The 23,018-nt window shown below is 40.5% G+C and overlaps 4 protein-coding genes across 8 annotated transcripts; 3 read left to right on the top strand and 1 right to left on the bottom strand.

The window, feature by feature from the left end:
• Positions 1-29: 29 nt before the first annotated feature.
• LOC131448412 (zinc finger protein Pegasus-like) lies at positions 30-4,441 on the bottom strand. 4 transcript variants are annotated; one of them, XM_058620845.1, is made up of 4 exons: positions 4,352-4,430; positions 3,914-4,082; positions 1,468-1,656; positions 30-955 (listed from the first exon to the last, which is right to left on the bottom strand). In XM_058620845.1, exons 2-4 carry the CDS (start codon positions 4,047-4,049, stop codon positions 30-32), a joined length of 1,251 nt encoding a protein of 416 aa, XP_058476828.1. In that variant the 5' UTR covers positions 4,050-4,082; positions 4,352-4,430. The 4 variants fall into 4 exon arrangements, with proteins under 4 accessions (XP_058476828.1, XP_058476825.1, XP_058476829.1 ...); XM_058620842.1 differs by having other exon boundaries at positions 3,914-4,069; positions 4,352-4,423; XM_058620846.1 differs by having other exon boundaries at positions 3,914-4,069; positions 4,372-4,415.
• acadsb (acyl-CoA dehydrogenase short/branched chain) lies at positions 817-10,756 on the top strand. Of its 2 annotated transcripts, none has more exons than XM_058620848.1 (11): positions 817-941; positions 5,397-5,562; positions 5,647-5,747; positions 6,087-6,293; positions 6,482-6,652; positions 7,427-7,552; positions 7,623-7,715; positions 7,803-7,892; positions 8,008-8,145; positions 9,263-9,362; positions 9,821-10,756. In XM_058620848.1, the coding sequence occupies exons 2-11, from the start codon at positions 5,451-5,453 to the stop codon at positions 9,895-9,897; spliced, it is 1,215 nt and encodes a 404-aa protein (XP_058476831.1). In that variant the 5' UTR covers positions 817-941; positions 5,397-5,450; the 3' UTR covers positions 9,898-10,756. The 2 variants fall into 2 exon arrangements, with proteins under 2 accessions (XP_058476831.1, XP_058476830.1); XM_058620847.1 differs by lacking the exon at positions 817-941 and adding an exon at positions 4,482-4,706.
• A 2,771-nt stretch (positions 10,757-13,527) lies between these two features.
• hmx3b (H6 family homeobox 3b) lies at positions 13,528-15,763 on the top strand. Its single transcript, XM_058621312.1, has 2 exons — positions 13,528-13,969; positions 14,195-15,763. Exons 1-2 carry the CDS (start codon positions 13,690-13,692, stop codon positions 14,788-14,790), a joined length of 876 nt encoding a protein of 291 aa, XP_058477295.1. The 5' UTR covers positions 13,528-13,689; the 3' UTR covers positions 14,791-15,763.
• Positions 15,764-16,350: 587 nt separating this feature from the next.
• Positions 16,351-21,286, top strand: bub3 (BUB3 mitotic checkpoint protein). The gene is made up of 8 exons (XM_058621910.1): positions 16,351-16,521; positions 17,230-17,424; positions 17,817-17,886; positions 18,006-18,157; positions 18,656-18,814; positions 18,986-19,163; positions 19,366-19,582; positions 20,889-21,286. Exons 2-8 carry the CDS (start codon positions 17,230-17,232, stop codon positions 20,896-20,898), a joined length of 981 nt encoding a protein of 326 aa, XP_058477893.1. The 5' UTR covers positions 16,351-16,521; the 3' UTR covers positions 20,899-21,286.
• The last annotated feature ends 1,732 nt before the right edge of the window (positions 21,287-23,018 follow it).

The raw sequence follows: 23,018 nt of genomic DNA, 5'->3' as shown, positions 1-23,018 counted from the left end.
TCTGATTTCCCTGCAGTCTGAACAAGGAATCACTTTTTGTGCTGTCCCCGCGCAAAATGGCAGGCAAAGTCGTATTTGTCTATGCACATGTGTCCACAGATGTTGCACTGGAATGGGTGTTCATAGCCGTGACAGCCCATGTGAATGGTATAGAGTATGTTGTCAGGAAAGTTAATATCACAGTGCTGGCAACTATGCATGAGCTGTTGGTCTGGTGTGGTCAGGGCAGGGGCGGGCGTGCTTGGCTGGCTGTTGCTGACACTCACAGAAAGAGCATTCATGTTGTTCTCGCAGCCGAGGCCAGGACCAGGACTGCCAGGTTCACAGCCAGAGGTGGGAAATACTTGTTTAGATGCCGACATCTGCACACCGTTTGAACACACTGCAAACTCTTCAGTAGAGACCTGATGTATGAGGATGGGTTTCTCGTCTTCTAAAGACTCCCTGTCTGGGGACACTGGAGTCTGAGACTCAGGGTGGAGGTCGGCCAATTGCCCAGCAAGTGTGGACAGTTGGTCCAGTGGGTTATTAAACGTCAAACCGTTGGAACCCCTATTAAGACCTTCATTCTCATCCATCTTGGGAAGGTTTTTATATTCACCGCCGCTCAAATGGGAGTGTAATTTGTGAGACAAGTCATTTAGATAATCCGTCTTTGGCATAGAGTTCGGGTTGAAATTGATGAGCAGTCGTCTGCTGAAGCCCATCGTGCCCGTCCTCTTTTGCAGGGTGCCCAGCATCCTCTTGTTGGCGAAAGCAGAGCGCACGACCCTCGTGGGCAGGAGTTTGTGGCGGCGGCGGCGATGGTGCGACAGGTTGCTGCGGTCGCTGCAGCGGAAGGCGCAGAGGTCACACTTATACGGCTTCTCTCCTGTATGCGAACGCATGTGGGCTTCCAAGTGGCGCTCATACGCTGAGGCGAATGGGCACAGCTGGCAGCGGTGAGGTTTTTCTCCTGGTTTATGGTAAGAAGGAAAAAAATGCAATGAGATAAACAAAGACAACAAGTTTTACTTGTCTAGTTTATGTAGACAATATTTGTAATGTAATTAAAGAATTTCTAACCATCATGATCATAATATAAGCTTCTCACATTTGAGAGGCCGGAACCACGTTTTTTTTTTTTTTTAATCACATGGGCAATGAGAAAATTTAACTGCAACTGTTACAAGTAACATACTATAAAGTGTGAGAGGTTCATGGGGGTTGTAAAGCCTGTTTGACTTCAACAGTAGATTGTTTTTAATAATAATTTTTATATGTTGATAGCTCGAATAGAATAATCCTTAGGTTTTCTCAAAGAAGACAGCTGTGGAAATTTATCCTGAGAGTTGTTGAGTGTTTGTTAATGACCCCTTCATTGAGAGCCACTAGTATGTGACCACTCCTTCAGCACCAGTATTGTTTCTAATAAAAGTTCTTGGGCCTGGCATTGTCTTTGTGAACAGATGCAGAGGAAATACTGACCCGTGTGGATGCGGATGTGCTCTGTTAAACGAGCCACGCCTTTGTTGGTATAGCTGCAGTAGCTACACTTGTACTTTCCATCGAAGGTTCTCTCCAGTCCGTCCATCTGCACGTCTGACCCTTCCTCCATAGAGAGATTCACCTCTGCCGACGGAGGGTCCAGACCATTCTGTTCACTCCTGGGTGCAGCTAGAAACAAACAAGCAAGGCATACTAGTCAGAACCCTAGGGTTCTCACTAGGGCTGAACGATATATCGTTATCGTATCGCTATCGAGATATGAACATTCAAGATATTAATATCGAAAAAGCAACGATATAAACAATATAGATTTTCCCCCTCGCTCGCCCTGCATGTACAGCTCTGGCGGTCAAAGTAAACTTCATTTTTACGATTGCACTTGAATGCACCACTACGGCCAGCCAACCACAAACCTTATTTCATGCTTGCTGTGGATCGACAGCTGAAGCTAACCAATGACAAACATAGGAGGGCGGGCGGTAGACGGAGACTGAGACGCGCACACACACACAGGACATACACAGCGGGAAAGAAAGTGACATGAGCGCGGAAGATAATGCGGCCGGTGGCGATTTTGTGCCAAAACATAAATCATCGTATTTTGGATTTAAAAAGGATGATGTCAACCAGAGCGAGGTGTTGTGCAGGTCGTGCTTAGCGAAAATTGCGACGAAGCAAGGTAGCACAACAAACATGTTTCACCACCTGAAACAACACCATCGCGTGCTGCACGAAGAGTGTATTACAATGAGAGAAACACCGGGGACTTCTCAGTCATTCCAAAAGAAGCCCAAGCAAAGTGTGTTTACTGATGCGTTCCGTAGCGTTACACCGTATGAGTCGACGTCTACCAGACATAAAGGCGTTACAGACGCTATAACATACCACATTGCAAAAGACATGGTACCCGTGTACACAGTCTCACAGTGAGTTCTCATCAATAAAACTACACTTTCCATCTGGAAAGTTTCCACAGTCTTTTGTATCATGATGTTTTTATTTTTCTGAAAAATGCTTGGTTTTCACCGAACCCGTAGTCATATCGTATCCTATCGATATCGAGATATCTGGCATGAATATCGAGATATGAAATTTTGTCCATATCGTTCAGCCCTAGTTCTCACTAGAATGCATTGCAAAGCAAGCATCTCTTGTAATCCTCCCGGCGTTTATTCTGCTTCTTCTTCTCGCGCCCCCAAAAAGTTTGGCACGCTTCTCCTCCCGCAGTTTTCAGAAACCCCCAACACAAGTTACATACTTACTTTACGTTACTTTATCGTCTTACCATTTTCCTGGGGAAAAAACAGTGCTTTGATATGTGTAGAGGTGTAAAATAACAGGTTACATTTATCAAGACACTGGGATCACGTATTTTTAGTGCAGTTCCAAAAAATGTCAGTAGTTGGCTGTAAACAACTGAAATGGATGTTTCACTTCTCATCTAAGAGGCTTCTTCAGTTCTGACTACCTGGTGGAATAATTCAGGTTTTTAGCCTGTAGGATGGATACCTGTCCAGAGAACTGTTAAACAATGCAGGTCATTCTCCCCCTGATCCAGTTTCAGGATGTTAGTTTCACCTGAGTCAAGGCGTGAAATTTATATGTGAGAAACCAAACATCCACTGCATAAATGCATGGTACAGCACAGAAGTGCCAGTTCATCTGGACAGGGCTTAGCTGTCCACCTGCATCTAAAGGACAAAGAACACTCTTTTAATGCTGAGAATGTACACATTCTGGCCAGAGAGGACAGATGGTGTAAAAGAGAAGTGAAAGAAGCCCTGAACATAAACCTGGAGAAACCATCACTCAACAGAGGAGAGGGCCTAATACACCAGCTATCAGCGACATCAACACTCACACACAGAACAACAAAGGTGCACTCCAAGCACCTTTACACGCACACAATAGCAGACTGTGTTTCTCAGGTGACCCTTACGTCCCTCTTTCACCCCTCAACTCAGGTCAAATTAAAAACCTGAAACTGGATCAGAGGGAGAATGACCTGCATTGTTTAACAGCTGTCTACACAGGTATTCAGAGGTGAAAAACCTGCATTTTCACACCAGCCAGTCAAATTGAAATAGTCTCTAGGATGGAATGTGTGGAGTTTTATTTAACTTTAATGCACAAAAACAACATAATAGTAACATTTTTAACTACATTTTACGTTTTAAAATGTTTGATGGGGGCTCATTACATCTCCCTAAACATTTGAAGTGTCTGTCAACATGTTTTCTTTTGTTATTGCACTTTAAATAACAATTACTTCACAACTTAAATGTATATCCCCCTATGCTTTTTTAGACAGGTAGTTTACCAAAGTAAAATCTCATCAAAGGAAAATCGGTTTTACTTGATTGAAATATATTAGTACACTTTCCACCTCTGATCATTGTATGCATTTTAATATAGTCCATCTCACCGGCTTGAAATGTCTCCGCTGACTCTTTCTCTCCACAAACAGAGCCTGAGATCATGTTGACATGTTGAGTTTGCTGTGTCAGGTACTCCTGAAATTCCTTCACAAAATCCACAGGCTCGGTTTTTATCTCCTCCATTTCGTCCCAATGTGTCGAAGCTGAAAAAGATGACTAACGGAGGTTGGTGGTCAGGTCAGGCATGTGATAACTAAGCTTTCATATTTGAAAACACAACCTACAGTGGCTAACGAAACTAGCTGTCTATGAAACACATTAGCTCACGGGCGTTAAAATAGCACTAGGCGCTGTCTAACACCGACTGTTTGACACCATATTCAACAAATTCTATAACTACCATTTCAGCAAATGAATAACATAAACGCGAAACAGAGGAGAAACGCGGAAATCGAACCCTAAGCATTAATTGTGAGTTATGTTACCAGGTGAACGAATGCCTGACCGATTCAGTTGAGGCTTCTGTGTTCCGTGTGCACATAAACGCAACTGTTGCATTCACGGACCGTTAGTAAAACATACCCTAAGTGCTCGCGTCTCTCGCACGAGTGGTGTCTTCCCTGCATATTACATAAAAAAAACAACAATAGTGATAAATATAATCACGAGTGACAGCTTAAAATATTTTTGCATCTAATTAACTATATATTGCCATTATTGTGTTTCATTGTACACGTACACACATGTATGTGAATCGTACAGGAGGTACTTGAAGGCAGCATGTGAACATTGTGTAACTTGCTCAGTATGGCTGCCCCGCTGGTCAAGAGTTTCCTAAAGGTGAGGACGAATAATCACATCATTCATAATTTAATTTTCACAGTTACTGCACTTGTTTTTAACATTTGCATCTGTAACAGCCATCTATATTTGAGCAACCTATTTGGCTCTTGTTCACGCAAGGTTTCAAGCTAACAGAGTAAGGGCTAACATTAGCAGAATCACTCCAAGCTATGTGTTTTGTTTCTGTCCCCTAGAAAAAAATAACAGGCAGCAAAACACAGTCAGTGCTGTTATCAGTGGCCTAATGATGATGAAACAAGTTGACTAATTTACCTAAAGTGAAATAAGAAATATTTATAAAACGTGCGTTGTGATGTGTTTCTCTACACTTGCTTTTCTTCTGATCAGAATCAGAATCAGAAGAGCTTTATTGCCAAGTACGATTTGCACATACAAGGAATTTGTTCTGGTGTCATTGGTGCATAACAAGCATACAACATTTTAAAAAGTTAAGTGAACAGTATTAACACTTTCACTGATGGTGAAAGTGTTAATGAAATTCTAAATATATACATATGGCTCTATTTTTAAGTTTCAAATTCCATGCATTTGGTTATGTTAAGACATAAACAGTAGTTGCTAACTCAAACAATAAAGTAAAATGTTTATGTTTATGGCATGTATATTTTACCTATTGATATGCGTTTTGCAGTCTGTTTTCTTGTTCAACCTTGTTCTCTGTTTCAGTCTTGCAGACAGATCTCTCGACCATGGGGAACATGCCAGACTGGATGGAGGAGAATGTGCAGCAGTTCGGCCCCAGATGTGGCTGCACACCAGGCAGCAGCAGGGGCAGTGTCTTTCCCTCCTCTGCAGACTTATTCAGAGGAGGAAAGCATGATGAGGGAAGCAGGTGAGCAGCATCAGCGTGTTATCATCTCTCCTGTTGACGATAGTTCGAGACAGAAAATTAAACATCTGTGTTTTTGTCTGACAGTGAAAAAATATGCACAGGAGCGCATTGCTCCATTCGTGTCGAAGATGGATGAGAATTCTGCCATGGACAAGGAAGTGATCGACTCTCTCTTTGAACAGGGTGTATGTATTTCCAGTATCATTACATTTTAGGTCATTGCCATGACTGAACAACTTCGCTAAAATATCTATTTGCAATTGTTTTTCATACATTGCAATGCGATTTGAATTGTGATATTTAATTATTTGAAGTCAAGCTTCATCATAATACTTTCTGGGTTAAAGAATTGATAATAAGATAACATTACCACAGGAGATACCATCAAAATATTAAATACTATACTATAATGCAAGGATAACAACTTAATGATATGAGCTGAAATGAAGCCTTTGTAATTGCTTGTCTGGTTTTTGTTTATTTATTCTAATCTATGAATTGAATCTTTTATTGCATTTTCACAGCTCATGGGCATTGAGATTGACCCAGAATATGGCGGCACTGGCTCTACATTCTTCTCCTCCATTCTGGTTATTGAGGAGTTGGCGAAGGTGGATCCTTCCGTGGCTGTTCTCTGTGATATCCAGAACACACTCATTAACACACTGTTCTCCAAACTGGGGACACCCGCACAGAAAGAGCAGTACCTCAGCCGACTGTCAACAGACATGGTGAGCAAATAGACTTCCTCTGAAGTGTCCTCCAGAATGAAGCACTGTTTTTGTTACTGTTGGTTAAATCATGTGGTGCCATGACAAAAACCATGTTCCTAGGTGAATATTTAGTCAATTTGATATGTATCACATATATGGCTGTGCATTTTCTGCACTACATCATGTGCCTCCATCATGTCTCACAGATTGGAAGCTTCTGTCTCTCTGAAGCAGAGTCAGGGAGTGACGCCTTCTCTCTGAAGACACGTGCAGAGAAACACAAGGACTTTTACATCATCAATGGATCCAAGATGTGGATCAGTAATGCGGAGCATGCAGGTGTATTCCTGGTGATGGCCAACGCTGACTTGTCTGCCGTGAGTAACTGACCACCTTTTAATGTATTGGGTTGTATTTGTTATTTCTCCATCTTGTCTCATTTGCCTGCATCCATAACAAGTTGCACAACACAAAGTAACCGCAAATTATGATTATTCTCAGTCCTGCATATCCACTCTCCTTTTTTACACACCCTTGCATAGCATGTTCTATTTAAATCCAACTATAATATGTACTTAATATGGTTATCTTGTTCTCTATATTAAGAAATGACTTTTTAATGATTTAAAAGGTGTAGAGCTGCGAGTTTTAGTGTAGACGTTACTTCCTCCAGAGTAAATGATGACAAAAGAATAGCAACTTAAGACTAAATATCTCATATGTCGGAAAAGAGTGATAAATATCAAATGTAATTGCACAGAGGGTAGTATCTTGTCTTAATATGTATTATTTGTGGAACCAAAGGTCTAAAATTCAGCAATAGAAAACAAAATAAAAGAGAAAAAACATCACATTTACTAAGCTAGACTCAGATAGTGTTTGATAGTTGTGCTTTAAAAACAACTTATCAAATAACTGATGACCAGAACAAGTGTCTGTTGGAAAGAGACTTAATTGGTCGATAATTTCAGCTCTTAACTACTTCATCAGACTGATGTCGGATCCAAATCAAGACATTGCTTACTCAAAAGTAGTTTTTAATCACAGGCATATGTAAATTACCACTATATTACTTTGGAATCAATGCTACGTTCACACCCTGTTGGTCAAATGCTTGTGAAACCTTTATTAGAATGTGTACTGATTAACAGGGATACAAAGGCATCACCTGCTTCATCGTGGACCGAGACACTGAGGGGCTTGAGATTGGCAAAAAGGAGAACAAGCTTGGCCTGCGTGCGTCCTCCACCTGCCCGCTCAACTTTGACAATGTCAAGGTACGACCAACACATTGTGATTTCTTTAATGAGAAACAGATACACACTGACTTTCTGCTGTTCACTGTAGGTACCAGAGAAGAACATTTTGGGACAGATGGGTCACGGGTACAAGTATGCCATCGGAATGCTGAATGAGGGCCGGATAGGAATAGCCGGTCAGGTAAACCATGAGACATTTTGTCAAAACCAGCCAAATGTGCTCTTTTGAAGATTATAGTGGGTAAAATAAAACCTTTGTGTTTTTCAGATGCTTGGACTGGCACAGGGTTGCTTTGACCACACCATTCCTTACACCAGACAGCGAACGCAGTTTGGAAAACGCATCTTTGACTTCCAGGTGAGCGCCTCTCATTATTTTACCATAACATGTTTGTCATTATCTCCTTTTGACGTGGGGACCAATGCAACGCCCAGTAAGTGCTTGTGTGATTGTGGCACTCTTTGAACTCCAGGGCATGCAGCACCAAATCGCCCACGTAGCAACACAGATTGAAGCAGCTCGGCTGCTGACGTACAACGCCGCTCGTCTGAAGGAAGCTGGGAGATCTTTCATCAAGGAGGCCTGCATGGCTAAGTACTTCACTTCAGAGGTGAGCTTCCTGATTCACTGACTAATGTTTTGAGACTCTGCAGCTTCTGGATATTTACCTTGTTCTGACTTGGTATTAACATCTGTCCTGAGTGATTTCCTCCACTGTCTTAGATCACATGGGGCAAGCAGACAAGATTCTATTACTGCTCTGAGAAGCAAAATAGTTCCATTCAATAAAAATATGGCCAAAGATTGTTGGTCAACCTTTGCAGAGCCTAAATGAATCAGCCTACCATAACAACATTGTCTGTGGTTGTAATGTTGTTTGTTCTGTGTATGAATTATTACCATCAAACATTAGATTCAGGGTTTGTGCAGTTTAATAGGATCAGATTGAAGTGAGCTTTTGTGCATCACTCCATCCTAAAACTTCATGAAAAACATAAATCAAGGCCAAACACATGATGACAGGATTTTTCTCTCGTTGCTGTGATTGTGTGTTTAATTGTATCATGTGCTCAGTTGTAATATGTCGAATAGTATTATGTGATTCATCTCTAGTGTGACATTGCAAATGGAGTTGCTCTGTCAAAAAAAGATGCTAGAAAGGTTTTAGACATCCGTCTAACAATTCAAGTGTTTATCTTTCATCTTTATCTCATCTCTGATCTGTGCATCTATGAACGCACACCAGTGTGTCGACCGTTACAATAGACAAAAAAAGGGATTTTAATGCTAGGTGTGAACAGTTGTACTTAATTTACACTGTCCACTTGTGATCCTGTCTCTCATGTCGGATGTGAACACCAGGTCTGAACAGAGCCATTATCATAATGAGGTTTATTTGGTCCATGATTCTATACATTTATACCACCCACCCTTTCACTTAACATTTACATATATCCGCAGTTCACCTGTGAAGTGTGGCCGGTCAAACTGCTCCATATTATAATGAGTGTCAGAGAAATGGCAGTAAAACTACTCAGAAAAATCATATTATATGCAAATTTGCTCTGGTTGCAATAACATTGTGAATTGGGCTGCAATGCTTCAGCATGTTTAACAGGTAGGTCCCCAAATAAACAGTATGTGGTGTTGTCATCTTTTCCTATGTAGCCTTGTAAATAAAAATGTAATGGCTGTCTTCATACACTGTTGTGTTTGATCTTCCTCAGGTTGCGACACTAACCACCTCCAAGTGCATTGAATGGATGGGAGGGGTGGGCTTCACCAAGGACTACCCCATCGAGAAATACTACAGAGACTGTAAAATTGGTGAGATTATGAACCGCTGAACAAATACTGTGATGGCATTTTTGTTTAGATGACAGGTGTTTGAGGTAAATGCGACTAAAACTACAACGTGGGGAAGGTCACAACTCACGAGGGCTGTGGGAAGGTCGGGTGTGACTGTCTGTGATTGGATCACAGTGGGGGGTGGAGAGAAGGGGCTGACAGTAATCAGACACTACAGGAATTCTCCCCTCCGAGTGTCATTATACCAACACACAGCCAAGGAAACTGTTGGGGCAAAATGCTACTTTCCCTTTCATCACCTTCATTTTGGCTCCTCAGCTCTCCAGCTGGAGCTGTGGCAGAGCGAGCTACATAATAAGCCCGCTTGTGTCACGATAGTGAAAGCTGAAGGATTGTCAACTGAGCAGGGGAATTTGACAGAACCTGACCTTGTTGTTGACCTTTGTTCTCATGCTTTATTTTGCCCTTCTTTGCAGGCACCATTTATGAGGGCACATCAAATATCCAGCTCTCCAGTATGGCCAAGTTCATTGACAAGGAGTATGACCACTGAAAGAATCCGACCAGAACTCGATCATTTGCACTCTGACATGTTACACTCCCTATTTGTTTCTCTACGATGACTTTGGAGTGGTTTGCTGTTGACCTGGTTTCACGGGTGGTTCTGTTACATTTAAAACTTGTAAAGTAGTTCCTGCCATTGGTGCAGGTGGTATTTGTTTCTTTTGCCTTCTAACAGTTTAAAAAATTCCTCTATACTACTTTTTGGGCATATATGTCTTCTTTTTTTTTTTTGATCAATCCTGGGATGTAATGTGTTTCCCTAAATGATTCAGTGGTTATGACTGAGATCAAGGACTTAAAAGTGTGTTGTATTTGCAAGATAATATAGAGATTCTGAGTAAAACTTTATACAAAGGAAAATATCTAATTGCGATTTTACTGACAGATATCACAACTACAACTCAATTAGCCTTATCATTTTTATGTCTAGCTGCCGTTCACTGCAAGGATCACAATGTTTCAATGCCAAGTCCATCTTAATGAGGAGTTTTCTTAGGATGTTTAGTGTGTAATAGATTGAAAACATGACATGAGAAAACAAATTATGTAAAAATGTCCAATGGGCAGCCATGGCCAAGTAGAAAGAGAACTTAACTGGAGGGTTGCCAGTTTGAGTCCCCACCAGGTCGAAGGGCTGGGGTACTCCTGAGCAAGGCACCCAACCCCCATTGTTCCCCAGGTGCTGCTCAGTGGCTGCCCACTGCTCTTGTTTCTAGTAGAGGTTGGGTTAAACGTAGCAGTTCTGATTGAAAGCAATTCAAGCTCCATAGTCACATTAAATTTGTTGAATTAGAAAAAAATGTGAAAAGTAAAGAACAACTGTAAAATAATACTTTTTCCAGAGTCAATCGTTATCATTTCATGTTCTTTCTATTTGCAGACTGATACAAGTTTCTGTCACTAGATGGCAGTATTCTCCTGAGTGACAGCAGCTCTATTGTCTGACGTGATGCTGCTTCTTGCTTCTCACAGTGCACGAGAAGTCATTTACTATAACTCCTGTCAGCTCTAATGATATTTAATACCAAATTCATTATGCCTGCAGTGCATAACTGCTGCACTGATCATTTTTCAGGTGAGATAATGTTTGTCACATGTCGTGTTTAAATAAGGTCTATTGTTCTGCACTCAACAAAATGGGTCCAAATTATCAGACAAACCTTTAAGCATAGTTGTTCATGACCCATCACAATATATGACCCATCTCTCTCTCTCTCTCTCTCTCTCTCTCTCTCTCTCTCTCTCTCTCTCTCTCTCTCTCTCTCTCTATATATATATATATACACACATGTAAAAAAAAGTCAGCTTGTAATTGCTGCTGTGAGATAAACTGACGGTGTTGAAACCAGATTTAGACATGTTAAAAATCCCATTAACTTAATAGATATCATCATCATATGAATACATAATAACCATAGAAGATTATGTCATTCATCACGTGGATTTAACAGAGAAACAAAGCCCTTGTTCTCTACAATACCTAGACAAATTGACTGTATTTAAAAAGAGCAATACATTCTATTAATTCTATTTATTGATCATCACTGACACTCAAAAACATGCACAGACAAGGTCTCAATCTCACTTGAAAGAGATTCTGATCTCAATTAGACTTCAAAATAAAGGTTAAAATTTAGGTTTTCTGTTTTGAAAATGTGTTTATGTATGGTTATGACGTGCCATCTGGTTTCAAAGAGTGTTTTCCATATAGGAAATTTTGTGATGTACAGATATAAACCTATACTTCTGATTGACACGAAAACAGTGGTCTTTTCATGACTGAGAAGTGAACAGGATTGAAATGGTTCCTCAGACAGACATGTTATTTAATATGTCTCATTAGCAAGATCAGATCCATGTGTCCAAAATCCCTTTAATGACAGAGATGTAAAAGGGAAACAGAGGCCTGTGTCTGAGTGTCCTCATCTTTTCCACCTCTAACCCACTCTGACTTGTTCTTTCTGTTGAACGAGCCCCTGTTTAATGAACACAATCTGATGTAAAACCACAGCTTTTCACTTTTTTTTGCTTTGAATTGGCAAGCACAGCTCGGCCAGCCTCCTTCTCCGCCTCCCCCCCATCTTTAACACAGCCATGAGACCTCTAATTATGCAGGGATTCAAGTGGCTTTCCACAAAACACAGTGTTGTCCTTCAGAGCTGGAGAGCGCTCCATGAGCGGAAAGGACAGGCTGCATGTTTGCAGGTTGAGCAAATTCAATTTGTTTGATTACTTCACTACATCTGCTTCAGCTTTGGTTGATGAATGATGAATCTTAAATGAAGCCCATGTTGTTTTATTTTTATTATTATTATAATATTTCTTTTAGGTTTTCTTCCTGATTTCTGGCCACACATGGATTGTGTGTGAGAGCCAACTTTCACCCAAAGATGTGTCCAGAATAGTGCCTTTTCATCACTGACCAGGAGGTTACAGATTTGTGTGCAAATATATTCAATTATTCTTTATTCACCCAAAGGGGATTTTTTTTTTTACTACATTGCAGACAACAACAGCTAACAGAGAATAAGAAAGAATTGTGCACCTGCTCTGATAAATGAATGCTGCACCTGCCCTAAATATAAAAAATGAGATTAACATGTAATAAAAACCTGATAAAACACTTAAAACAACAAGGCCTCAAAAACCATGTCATATATGTTGGGAGTTTGACACAGTTGATGTATCAGCTGTATTTAAGATTCAACAGTCCTATAGAATAGACTAGAATTGTATTTAAATATGGACAATACAGTTAACTTTGTCTGCTTTTGTGTCCACATGTTTGTATAGTAATCAGATAACAATCGGCTTATTGCATATGTAACCTGCTGTGTCCAAGCACCGTGCGTTATTATGACAGTGATATGTGACAGTAACAAGACTCGTTGTTTCATTGCATGACACCACCTGCTGCCTCTGTGGCTCTGCAGGCTCCTCTCTGTTCAGAACTGATTTGAAAAGCCTTTATCACAATGGTAAGCATTCAATTTGATGTTGCGCCTGTGGCACTTCCTGCCTAATAACATTACACTGAAGTCAATGAGCTACGGTGCAGGTGAAGCGCACAGTGCATGTAACCTTCCTGTTGCGCACACACAGGTGGAGCAGGGACGTTAAATACAGCAGATTGGTGACGTGGTGCATCAGTAAATAATGCTTAAAAAACACACTAGTACCTTTAGAGAAATTCCTATCTTTTATTACAGCTTTAATAATGTACTGTGCTTTGCAGCATTAATGCGTAAAATATGCTTCACATTTGTGCCAATTTGCGTAAAGCTCCGCCTTTATGTGTGAAGCTCTGAACCATTTATTCAATTTACTGACCAGTGATTGCGCCCAAAGCGCACGTCCCTGAAAGACAGTTTCCTCTTTAATGTAATTGGATGATAAATGTGTCTGTGTGTGTGTGTGTGTGTGCTGCTGCTGCTGCTGCTGAGCCCGGAGCCAAAACGCTTGCGCGGCCTTTCTCTTTTGAGTCTATTCTCGTCACAACCCCCCGAGGTTTCATCTCAAATCCCATTTGCTGTTTTACCTGCCCAATCGCAGAGACCGAGCGCGTTTTAACTTGGATGGCATCTTTTATTCTCATCATTAGTCTGCATCCATCCGGCGCGCGCATGACGCACTCATCTCTGCGCTCTCGCTGATCAGGAGCTGGACGCGGCGGCTTCGTGAGACTTTTAATCTCACCTCTCTGTCTCAGTTTTTTGCTGAAGAGCTTTTTGTCAGCTGTTTTTTTTTTTTGATGGTGATCCAAACCGGACAGTAAACGGTGATGGCGGAATCTGACACGCAAGAGACTCGCCAACCCGCAAAAGACTCGCCGTTCTCCATAAAGAACCTGCTGAACATCGAGGACAAACCCACCAAGCCGAAAAGCTTACTGGGCTCGACCAAAGGAGTGTTTGAGGGCAGCATCTTCTCTCGCCTCGGTGACTTACCTTTCCCTCGGTTTGAGCTGCCCACGCAGAGGATTGGACTCTCGGGACAGTATTTGGAGAGAGCGTCCACCTGGTGGTACCCGTACACGCTTGGGGCTCATCTGAGAACCAGCGGTAAATAGTATTAAGTACTAGAACTCAATTGAATATTTTGAATTAAGATTCAAGAAGTTGAATTCAAGAAATTGAAATTGCAATAATTAGTTGCTTAATTGCCCATAAACAGCATATCATAAAAGAACATGCATATTCAGGAAAATATAGAACGAATTGTTTAGATTGTCAAATTTACTGTATCAACTGTCACTAAATACTGTAAAAAATAATCTTTTTTTGCAGGGTCTGAGAAGGCCAACCCGAGGGAGGCATCCCCGGCACCGGACAGGCGCTCCCCGGATCTCCACAAAAGTGACCAAGATGTCAAAGAGGAAAGCGCCGACGACGACATCACTCTGGATGAAAGTGACGCGGAGGAGCCAAAGAGAGAAGTGGACCACGGCGGCGACGACTGGAGGAAAAAGACGGACGATTTGGACTCGGAGAAGAAGCCCTGTCGGAAGAAAAAGACGCGCACGGTGTTCTCCAGGAGCCAGGTCTTCCAGCTGGAGTCCACCTTCGACATCAAGCGCTACCTGAGCAGCTCGGAGCGCGCGGGCCTGGCCGCGTCCCTGCACCTGACCGAGACGCAGGTCAAGATCTGGTTCCAGAACCGCAGGAATAAGTGGAAACGGCAGCTGGCCGCGGAGCTGGAGGCGGCGAACCTGAGTCATGCGGCGGCGCAAAGGATTGTGCGCGTCCCGATACTTTACCACGAGCACGGAGCCGCAGAGTCGAGCGGGGGCCCCGCATCAAACTCACCGGGCAGCCAGTCACTGCTGCCGTTTCCACACCACATGTACTATTCCCACCCGATGCCACTGCTGAGGCCTGTTTAACACTGACTCTGTCATGATGAGCTGTACATAGGTTTTTAAGTCAGTGAGCCTTCATGATGAAATACCATTTTGTATATTTTGTACATTCAACGGACCAAATGTTGGGTTATTATTATTATTGTTGTTATATTATTATTATTCACTCTTTATTCTGCTACATTCCCTATTACAACACACCGTTTAATATTATTATTATTATTATTATTATTATTATTATTGTTATTATTTTAAAGGAAGTGAATGAATATATTTAAACATTTTCCGTTAAAAAATTGATTTGTTTACTGTCCCAGTGTGTTCCACAGAGATTTGTGTCAGTGTTATAGCAAATAAATGTGGAATTCAATATTTTGATATTTTTCAATATTGTGCAATATACTTCACGCCAGACTATTCCATTCTATATGTCACATATAGTTTTATTTTACAGAATAACCCCCTTTTTCTTTTAATGTAATAGTGAGGACAATCATTCGATCCTTGAGAAAACGGAAAAAAAATACAGCAGATTTGTTTTTGGGGGACAGTGTTATTGTTTTCATGATGCAAAAAATTTGCAAGTGTTTTTAAAGCCATGAAAGAGCCAAAACAGCCTTTATGTGTGTGTCTGACTGTGTGTGTGTGTGTGTGTGTGTTCTATTCCCCCTCCTCTTATATTGTTATTGAAAATCTGTACATTAAATTGTCTTATACGCTCAGTAAAAAAAATCTGTTCCAAACCAGAACTATGTATATACTTTATATGTCACAGTGATGTAAATGTTCATTTGAGAAATGTCTTAAAATAATCGTTGTGAGGATGGAGTGATTTTATTTTTCAAATATTTGAGACGAAGATGTGACACACGGCGAGTTTTTTTTTCTTACATGGATCACATAATAAATCATCATAGTGGAGTCGTTTTAAAATGCGAGGGTCGTATATAATTTTCGATCTGATAAAAAGATATTTTTTCTCCCAGTTCAGTCCTAATTCATCTGAAGAGTCATTATTTGTTATTTCCAACAATAAGATAGTGATGATGGTATTATTATAATTATTATGAATAATTTGTTTAAATAAAAAGACAAATTCTATCAGTTAAAAAGAAAATTATTATTTAATTTTAATAACATTTATTTTAGATGTTTTTTTTCTACTTGTGTGTGTCTGAGAAGAGGACTACTGCATGACGAGCTGGTCCATATTTTTACAATTTTATTATTTATTAGAACTCTATAGGCAAATTAATGATAAAAATTACACTCAAAATAAATTTAGATACTTTTCAATTATACAACAGCTTAATAAAGACAGCATGGGTATACTAACAGCTACCATGGCAAGCTACTGTAGGCTAAGTAGATGTATTTTTATTGTGTGTTTTTATACATAGCAACTTTTAACTCAACTAGTAACTAGTAACTCAAGCGTTGGCGCGTGCATGCGCGTGCGCGCGCGTGTGTCATCCGTCACGTGATCTAAGCCGAGGCAACGGAAAGAGCGTTGGGCTCCAATCACATCGCAGGCGGGAATTCGAATATTCGTTTCGACCAATCAGCGCGCTTCCCTACCGATCAGCAAAGCAGCTCTTCTCCTCAGTGTGGTGTTAGCTTCACGTAGCCACGCTTTGCTCTTTGACTTTGTCTATCTTATGTTTGGAAATAGTATCGTAAAACAGGCATAATAATAACAATAAGGCGTGTGAAACAACCGAATACACTTCCTCTGATTCACACCCTAACTAAGCGGTAAGTAAAACGAAATTGCGACGACCACAGCTTAGTTTATAGTCCGCGTTGTCCTCACTGTTAGCAAACACCGCCGGTAGCATTAGCAGTGGGCTCCGTGTAATTGCTGGATGGCATTTTTTTTCTCTCGTTCGTTTAAAGAATTATGAGCTTATTTCAGGGAAGAAACGGCAACGTTATACGACATCTAGCGCGTGCGACTGAAACATTTGATGTGGTATATATGTGATAAGCGAAGTGCTGTGTGTGTGTGTCGTGTTAGCTTCATTCGTAGCCACTAACATTGGACATGGCTAACAACAAGCGGTAAAGCTATTTATGCTCAAGCTAGCTAGTTGTTTACGCGTGGTGTTGACAGCAGCATTGAACATACCAATGTACATTCATCCATGGCATTAACAGAGAATTCATATGACGATATTGATTCATGTTTGTTTATGTGTATGGCGTATGTGTATGTTTTCTCAGCTGTTACTGCCTGCTAATGTGAAAAAACTGTAATAAATGGTTTTGAAATGACTGTGTTGGGTTTTTTGTGTGAAGTTTTGTGTTTAATATTTTAAACAACAGTGTTTGCACAGTGTCTTTATGATTTAGTGGATATATGTATTCATTATGTGTGTGTGTGTGTACATAGAGTTGATAAATGTGCACGAACCCTGTAAATTGTCCTTTGGTCTTATAATTTGAATTTCTGCTCTCCTGCAGATGACGGGCTCAAATGAGTACAAGCTGCACCAGGGACCAGAGGACAGCATCTCTGCTGTCAAGTTCAGCTCCAGTACAACTCAGTTCCTGCTGGTCTCCTCATGGGACTGCACTGTCCGGCTTTATGATGTGGGAAGCAACACCATGCGGATGAAGTACCAGCACACAGCTCCAGTTCTTGACTGTGCTTTTTATGTATGTCACAGGCTTTTGTTTACTACTGATTTCTCAGAGCCTATAGTGTTGCTAAACAGCTCAACAATTGATGGCTTTCAAATCTAAATCTTAGCTAGGAAATTGCAAAGGCTACTCTAATCATTTAATTTTTAAATTGCACTTTATAAATTTTAGAAACATATTTGGGTTCCCGCACTTGCATTAGAATCGATGAGTTAATATTTCAGTGGTATATCATGGTAATGACCCATCTTGTTAATAATCTTATGCAGTGTAATAGTACATTTTAATCTGAAGCTTGACTTAAAAGGTTATATCTCAAATCAAGTCGCAATATATGTCAGAAATATCACACTTAGATAATTTATCCTAATTGTTCAGCCCTGTTAATGTGCTCACTTTTCTTGCAGGACCCAACACATTCCTGGAGTGGAGGATTAGATGCACAATTAAAAACTCATGACCTAAACACAGACCAAGGTGTGATGCAGAGGTTGCTATAAAAGCATTACCACGCATGTGAACAACTGGGAGTTTCATGTGCTAAACATTTTAAAGGTACAACCTACTGATCTGCTTCAATATTTTTATTTTAACAGATACAATTGTTGGAACACATGATGCTCCTATTCGCTGTGTGGAGTACTGTCCAGAGGTTAACGTCATGGTCACGGGAAGCTGGGACAGATCAGTTCGGCTGTGGGACCCAAGGACGCCTTGCAATGCTGGTACCTTTACTCAGCCTGAAAAGGTAGAGCTGAAGACTCATGTTTATCTCTAATTCTTTTTCTAATGTTCATTTCAATAATATTAAAATTACATTCTATCTATCTATGTATGGTAAACAAGTAAATGTAGATATTTGGGTCAGTCACAGTATGGTTTGAAATTGCCCACTGCTTTTCTGCTTTATTGGCCTTCATCAAATTACATCTCATAGCCGGTTTCCTCTTTTTTGATTTCCTGTGATTTTCATGTTTTGTATTTAGATAGGAAACAAGATATTTGGAAAGCACATAACATCATTAATAACTCATTCAAAAGAATAAGCAGGAATAAGGTATATAAATATAAATACATTATCATTTGGGGTACATTTACAAATTGCTCCTTTTTTCACAAAGTACTACTTCATGTTACAACTTAATAATAAAGGTACTTAAATGTTTGATGTAATAATAATGTGTAATTGTGAAAGTCTTTACACTATCGTCTAGATAATGTGATAGTAACTTTCTCCATGCAAAAGGTGTATACGTTGTCGGTGGCTGGAGACAGACTAATTGTTGGCACAGCTGGAAGAAGAGTCTTGGTGTGGGATTTGAGGAACATGGGCTATGTACAGCAAAGGAGAGAGTCCAGTCTCAAGTATCAGACTCGCTGCATTAGAGCTTTCCCCAACAAACAGGTACACATTGAAATACAATCAACCTATTTGTCAATTAAAGCTTGCACAGCTCGAATGAAACACACAGTTTCAACCTGTCTGGAAATTTGCTTCTAATAGAGTTGTCATGTTACAGAAACAGTTGTGTGAAGAAGTTGGATGGTAACTGTATATTTTCTCTCTTGGCTTCAGGGCTACGTCTTGAGTTCAATCGAGGGACGTGTCGCTGTGGAGTACCTGGACCCAAGTCAGGAGGTTCAGAAGAAGAAGTACGCCTTCAAATGCCACAGACTGAAAGAGGAAGGAATCGAGCATGTTTACCCTGTTAATGCAATCTCGTTTCACAGCATACATAACACCTTTGCCACAGGTACGACACAGGCTCATTGGCTCTTGGTAAAATCGTTGACTTCATTTCTTTCTAAATTTCCCCTCCCAAAACTCTTCACCTGTTAACTGAAGCTTTGAGCTGCCAGGGTTGCAGGTGGAACAGTGTTATTATAGATCAATATCTCAGCTGTAACACAGTCACAAGTCTTTTGAGGTTGACCTTGAGCTTCCCCTTCTACCAGGTGGCTCTGATGGCTTTGTGAACATCTGGGACCCATTCAACAAGAAGCGTCTGTGTCAGTTCCACCGCTACCCGACCAGCATCGCGTCACTTGCCTTCAGCAACGATGGTACCATGCTCGCCATCGCCTCGTCCTACATACAAGAAAAAGGTGACATCAGCCACCCGGAGGACGCAATCTTCATCCGCCAAGTCACAGACGCCGAGACCAAGCCCAAGTGAGTCTTCCTCACCCCTGTGGTCTGCAGCGCTGCGTATTATATAGCACCTCGCTACTCGCTGAATCTGTGACCAGCTGCGTTTAAAAGAAGCAAGTCCAGCTGCAGCTTATGCTGATCCATATCTGTCCGTCCACTTTTCAATATCCGACAGTTGAAAGATGCACAGATGAGAACTTGGAAATGAATCTGTATCTGTGCTGACACTCTGACACTCGGTTTATTGTCAAGAAGAAACTGGCTATATAATGTAATGTATTGTTTGTGAATCTAAACTAAGTTAATGTTTAAACTTGAACACTTGAGTGGTAACATTTAAGGCTGGTGTTGTCTACCTTTTATAATGTGTTCATATTTTGGTTCTTTGGCAGGAGCAAATAAAATAGTTGAAATACTGAAGTATATCACATTGATTTAATTTAGTCTCAAAAAGGCAGGTGATGTTTTTTTGTTTTATTAAATGCCCCTCCTGAGTTCCTACAACTCAGGATGACAACTTATTTTATCCCAACAATGGGACTGATACAAATCTGTGAGGAGGCACCCTTTTCTTTTTCTTTTTTTTTTATCTTTGCTGATAAATAACTAAAATGAACTTACTGTCCAATAGAGCCAACACACTTGAGAAAATCACCATTGTTTCCCTCAGTGGGAGTTAGAAGGGAATAACTGACAAAATTATAAATTTTGTCGTCATGTCTGTACAAAGTGCTCCCACCTTTAGGGCTGCAAGTAATGATTATTTTCACAGTTTTCTCGATTAATCGACTACTTGTTTGGTCCGTAAAATGCTGATTGGTGTTTACCAAACCAATTTTGTCCACAAACCAGAACTATTCAGTTTTTATGATTTCTCTGTTATATGGAACGAAGAAACCAGAGAAAAATTTACATTTAAGATGCTGAAAAATCAGAAAGCTTGTTTTAATTATTGAAAAAAAACTCAAACCGATTAATCGTTGTTGCAGCCCTGCCCACTTTTGTTTGACCTCCTTTTATTGTTCATGCAAGTGGGATAATTTTAGCTGATGGCTCGTTCAGTTCACAAAGGCTGTTGTCTCCACCTGCATAAACACAAAATAAGTTGAGCTGTGTTTTTTTTTTTCACATCTTCTGTGGGTTACTGTGGTCTTATATTGTCCATATTCGTCATCTGGAGTTCAAGAATTGTCACAAAGACTTTTTCAATTGTGTTGAACTTTGGACAGAATTACACTTTACAAGAAGTAGGACATCACTCAGCAACATGCATTGGTTCAGTGATTGCTCTCCAGCTGATAGAATCTTTTCTGTTTTTGTTTTTCAGATCAACCTAATTTTACCTTGGAATGGTTCCCTGTGTGTATAATGAAGCCTTTATCACATTCGGGTTATCTGCTGGCATCCAGTGTACATTTATATACATTTGTCTCCTGCCGTTTCTTACTATTCCGAAACATGTTTGTCTCTCTTTGCAAGTAATGTTTGTAAAACTCTTTCTTTCTTGGTTCTTTTTCAATATTTAATTGTTTCATGTATGTTCTGTCAACTAAAGTATCCCCTTTATATAAACTTTTTTGACATCTATTGCAAGGGCATTTTGATTTCCTGACGTTTTTTGCTCTTAAGCTTGACTAACACTTTTATACGTGACGCTGAACTGTTCTTGAATCAGTCGTTTATTGCTTTGAGTATAATAATAAAACAAAAATGGACCCAACAGCACTTGATCACGCACATGCTCAACTTTTGTCACTTTTACTACCTGTTAGAACAAACCTGAGAAGTTCCAGGAATGTTTTGGGGCAGATGAGGTTTTTTTCTCTTCATGATGTGTTGAGAGAAAGCGATGATCCACTCCTCTTGCTTAGGGCTCCACTTGCCCCCAGACAGTGACCTGTGCTGATAGACATCAGAGGTCTGTGGCCTTTAACAGATCTTTGCTTTATTACTGGAGGAAATTTGGGAGAAAACCACTAAACTGGGTGAAGTGGCTGCGTCTGGCGGACTGCGACGGGAACTGAAACATTAAAATTAAATGATATTTTCGACATTTTACGTACTTTTTTATGACGCATTTTCATTTAGAACCCCCTGGTAAATTCTGGTTTATCAGGTTTGAAGCATTGCTGACGGTTTCCTTGCACTTTTGGTCTGTTTCTTTCTTATTTATTGATTCAAAATGCACCAAAAATAATCATTTATTTATCATTTTTGCCAAATTCTGTCATTTACAGGAAAAGAAGGAAATGGGCATGTTTTTATCGGGTCATTCGATGTTGTTATAGCTGAATTTTATTGTAGTTGTTAGGCTGCTGACGGTCAGATGTATGGCAGACCTTTTTCCTGCCGTTGTTGCTGTTGTATGAATGGGAACAATGATCACAGCACTGTCCTGCAAAAGCCTCAAGTGGCGTCTTTTCCCCTCAGTTCACATTTTCAATTGCAACTAATGTGATTTCTGAAGCCCTTCAGCCAATGCAGCAGAGAAGATAGAGATGTCAATTATTCTGTTTAAGAGCTCCAATTTTTTCTAATGGCTCTATCTGCCGCTGCGGTATCCTGGAAATGATTAGTTCGGTTTGGTTAAATGATGTAACTCATTCCCATGATTGCTGATAATGAGTCTGTCTTTGACGTTGGGTTGTGACTGCAGCTTAATATGAAATGGCATTCATTTTGGTACATAATTACTGCTCATGAAACAGACGTAGAATGGCCCGGGGGGTTGTTGTTGAGGCTACGGCGAATTACCTTTGCTTCCTGTCATCTTTGGCTTCCGCTAAATTGGAAAATTGAGTTCTTTGAGTGTGCATTAAAATCGTTATGGTTTCCTTGCTTGTAGTGGATAGTTGTTTTTAGAGGGGAAAAAGTACTTTAGCTGCCAATTTGTCAGGTGCAGTTGAGCAATTAATATTTGAGTGACCTCCGCAAAGCTTGCAAAGTGTACTTATTTTGTTCTGTACCACAAGGATTAAATGAATGTCTGTAGTTAAACAATTTGCAGCAGATCCTGTACATCTGTTGCATTATCAGCAGCTTCCCTCACGTCAGTCTCCCGAGAGCTTCTTCCAGCTCCTTTTTGTTCCTTCAGCTCAGGCCCAGTTAACCACATGTGTGGTTGTGTGGCCAGGCTCTGGTTTCCAACCGCTGAAGTGTTGCAGACAGTTTGGCTCTACATGAAACCGTTACATGACAATTAAAATGGGTGATTGTGCTCCAACAGCCTGTCAGGTGCATTTAACCCGACCACAAATGGCTCTTATGTTCACTCAAGAGGGCAAGGATGACCTTCAACCAGACACCTTATCTCTCAAGACCGGTTTCTAATATTATATGGAGCTGATAATACTGTCCATGTGCTGAGAAATGAGGAAATCACATGATGCATCAGGAAAACATTGACACCGTTTTTTTCTTTCTTTCTTGTTTCATATTATTGACACCGTTCTGTGTT

This window comes from Solea solea, chromosome 21 (genome assembly GCF_958295425.1).
Source record: "Solea solea chromosome 21, fSolSol10.1, whole genome shotgun sequence".
In the NCBI taxonomy this organism is placed as follows: domain Eukaryota; kingdom Metazoa; phylum Chordata; class Actinopteri; order Pleuronectiformes; family Soleidae; genus Solea; species Solea solea.
Note: the sequence above shows the minus strand (reverse complement) of the source record. Positions and strands in the feature narration are given on the sequence as shown.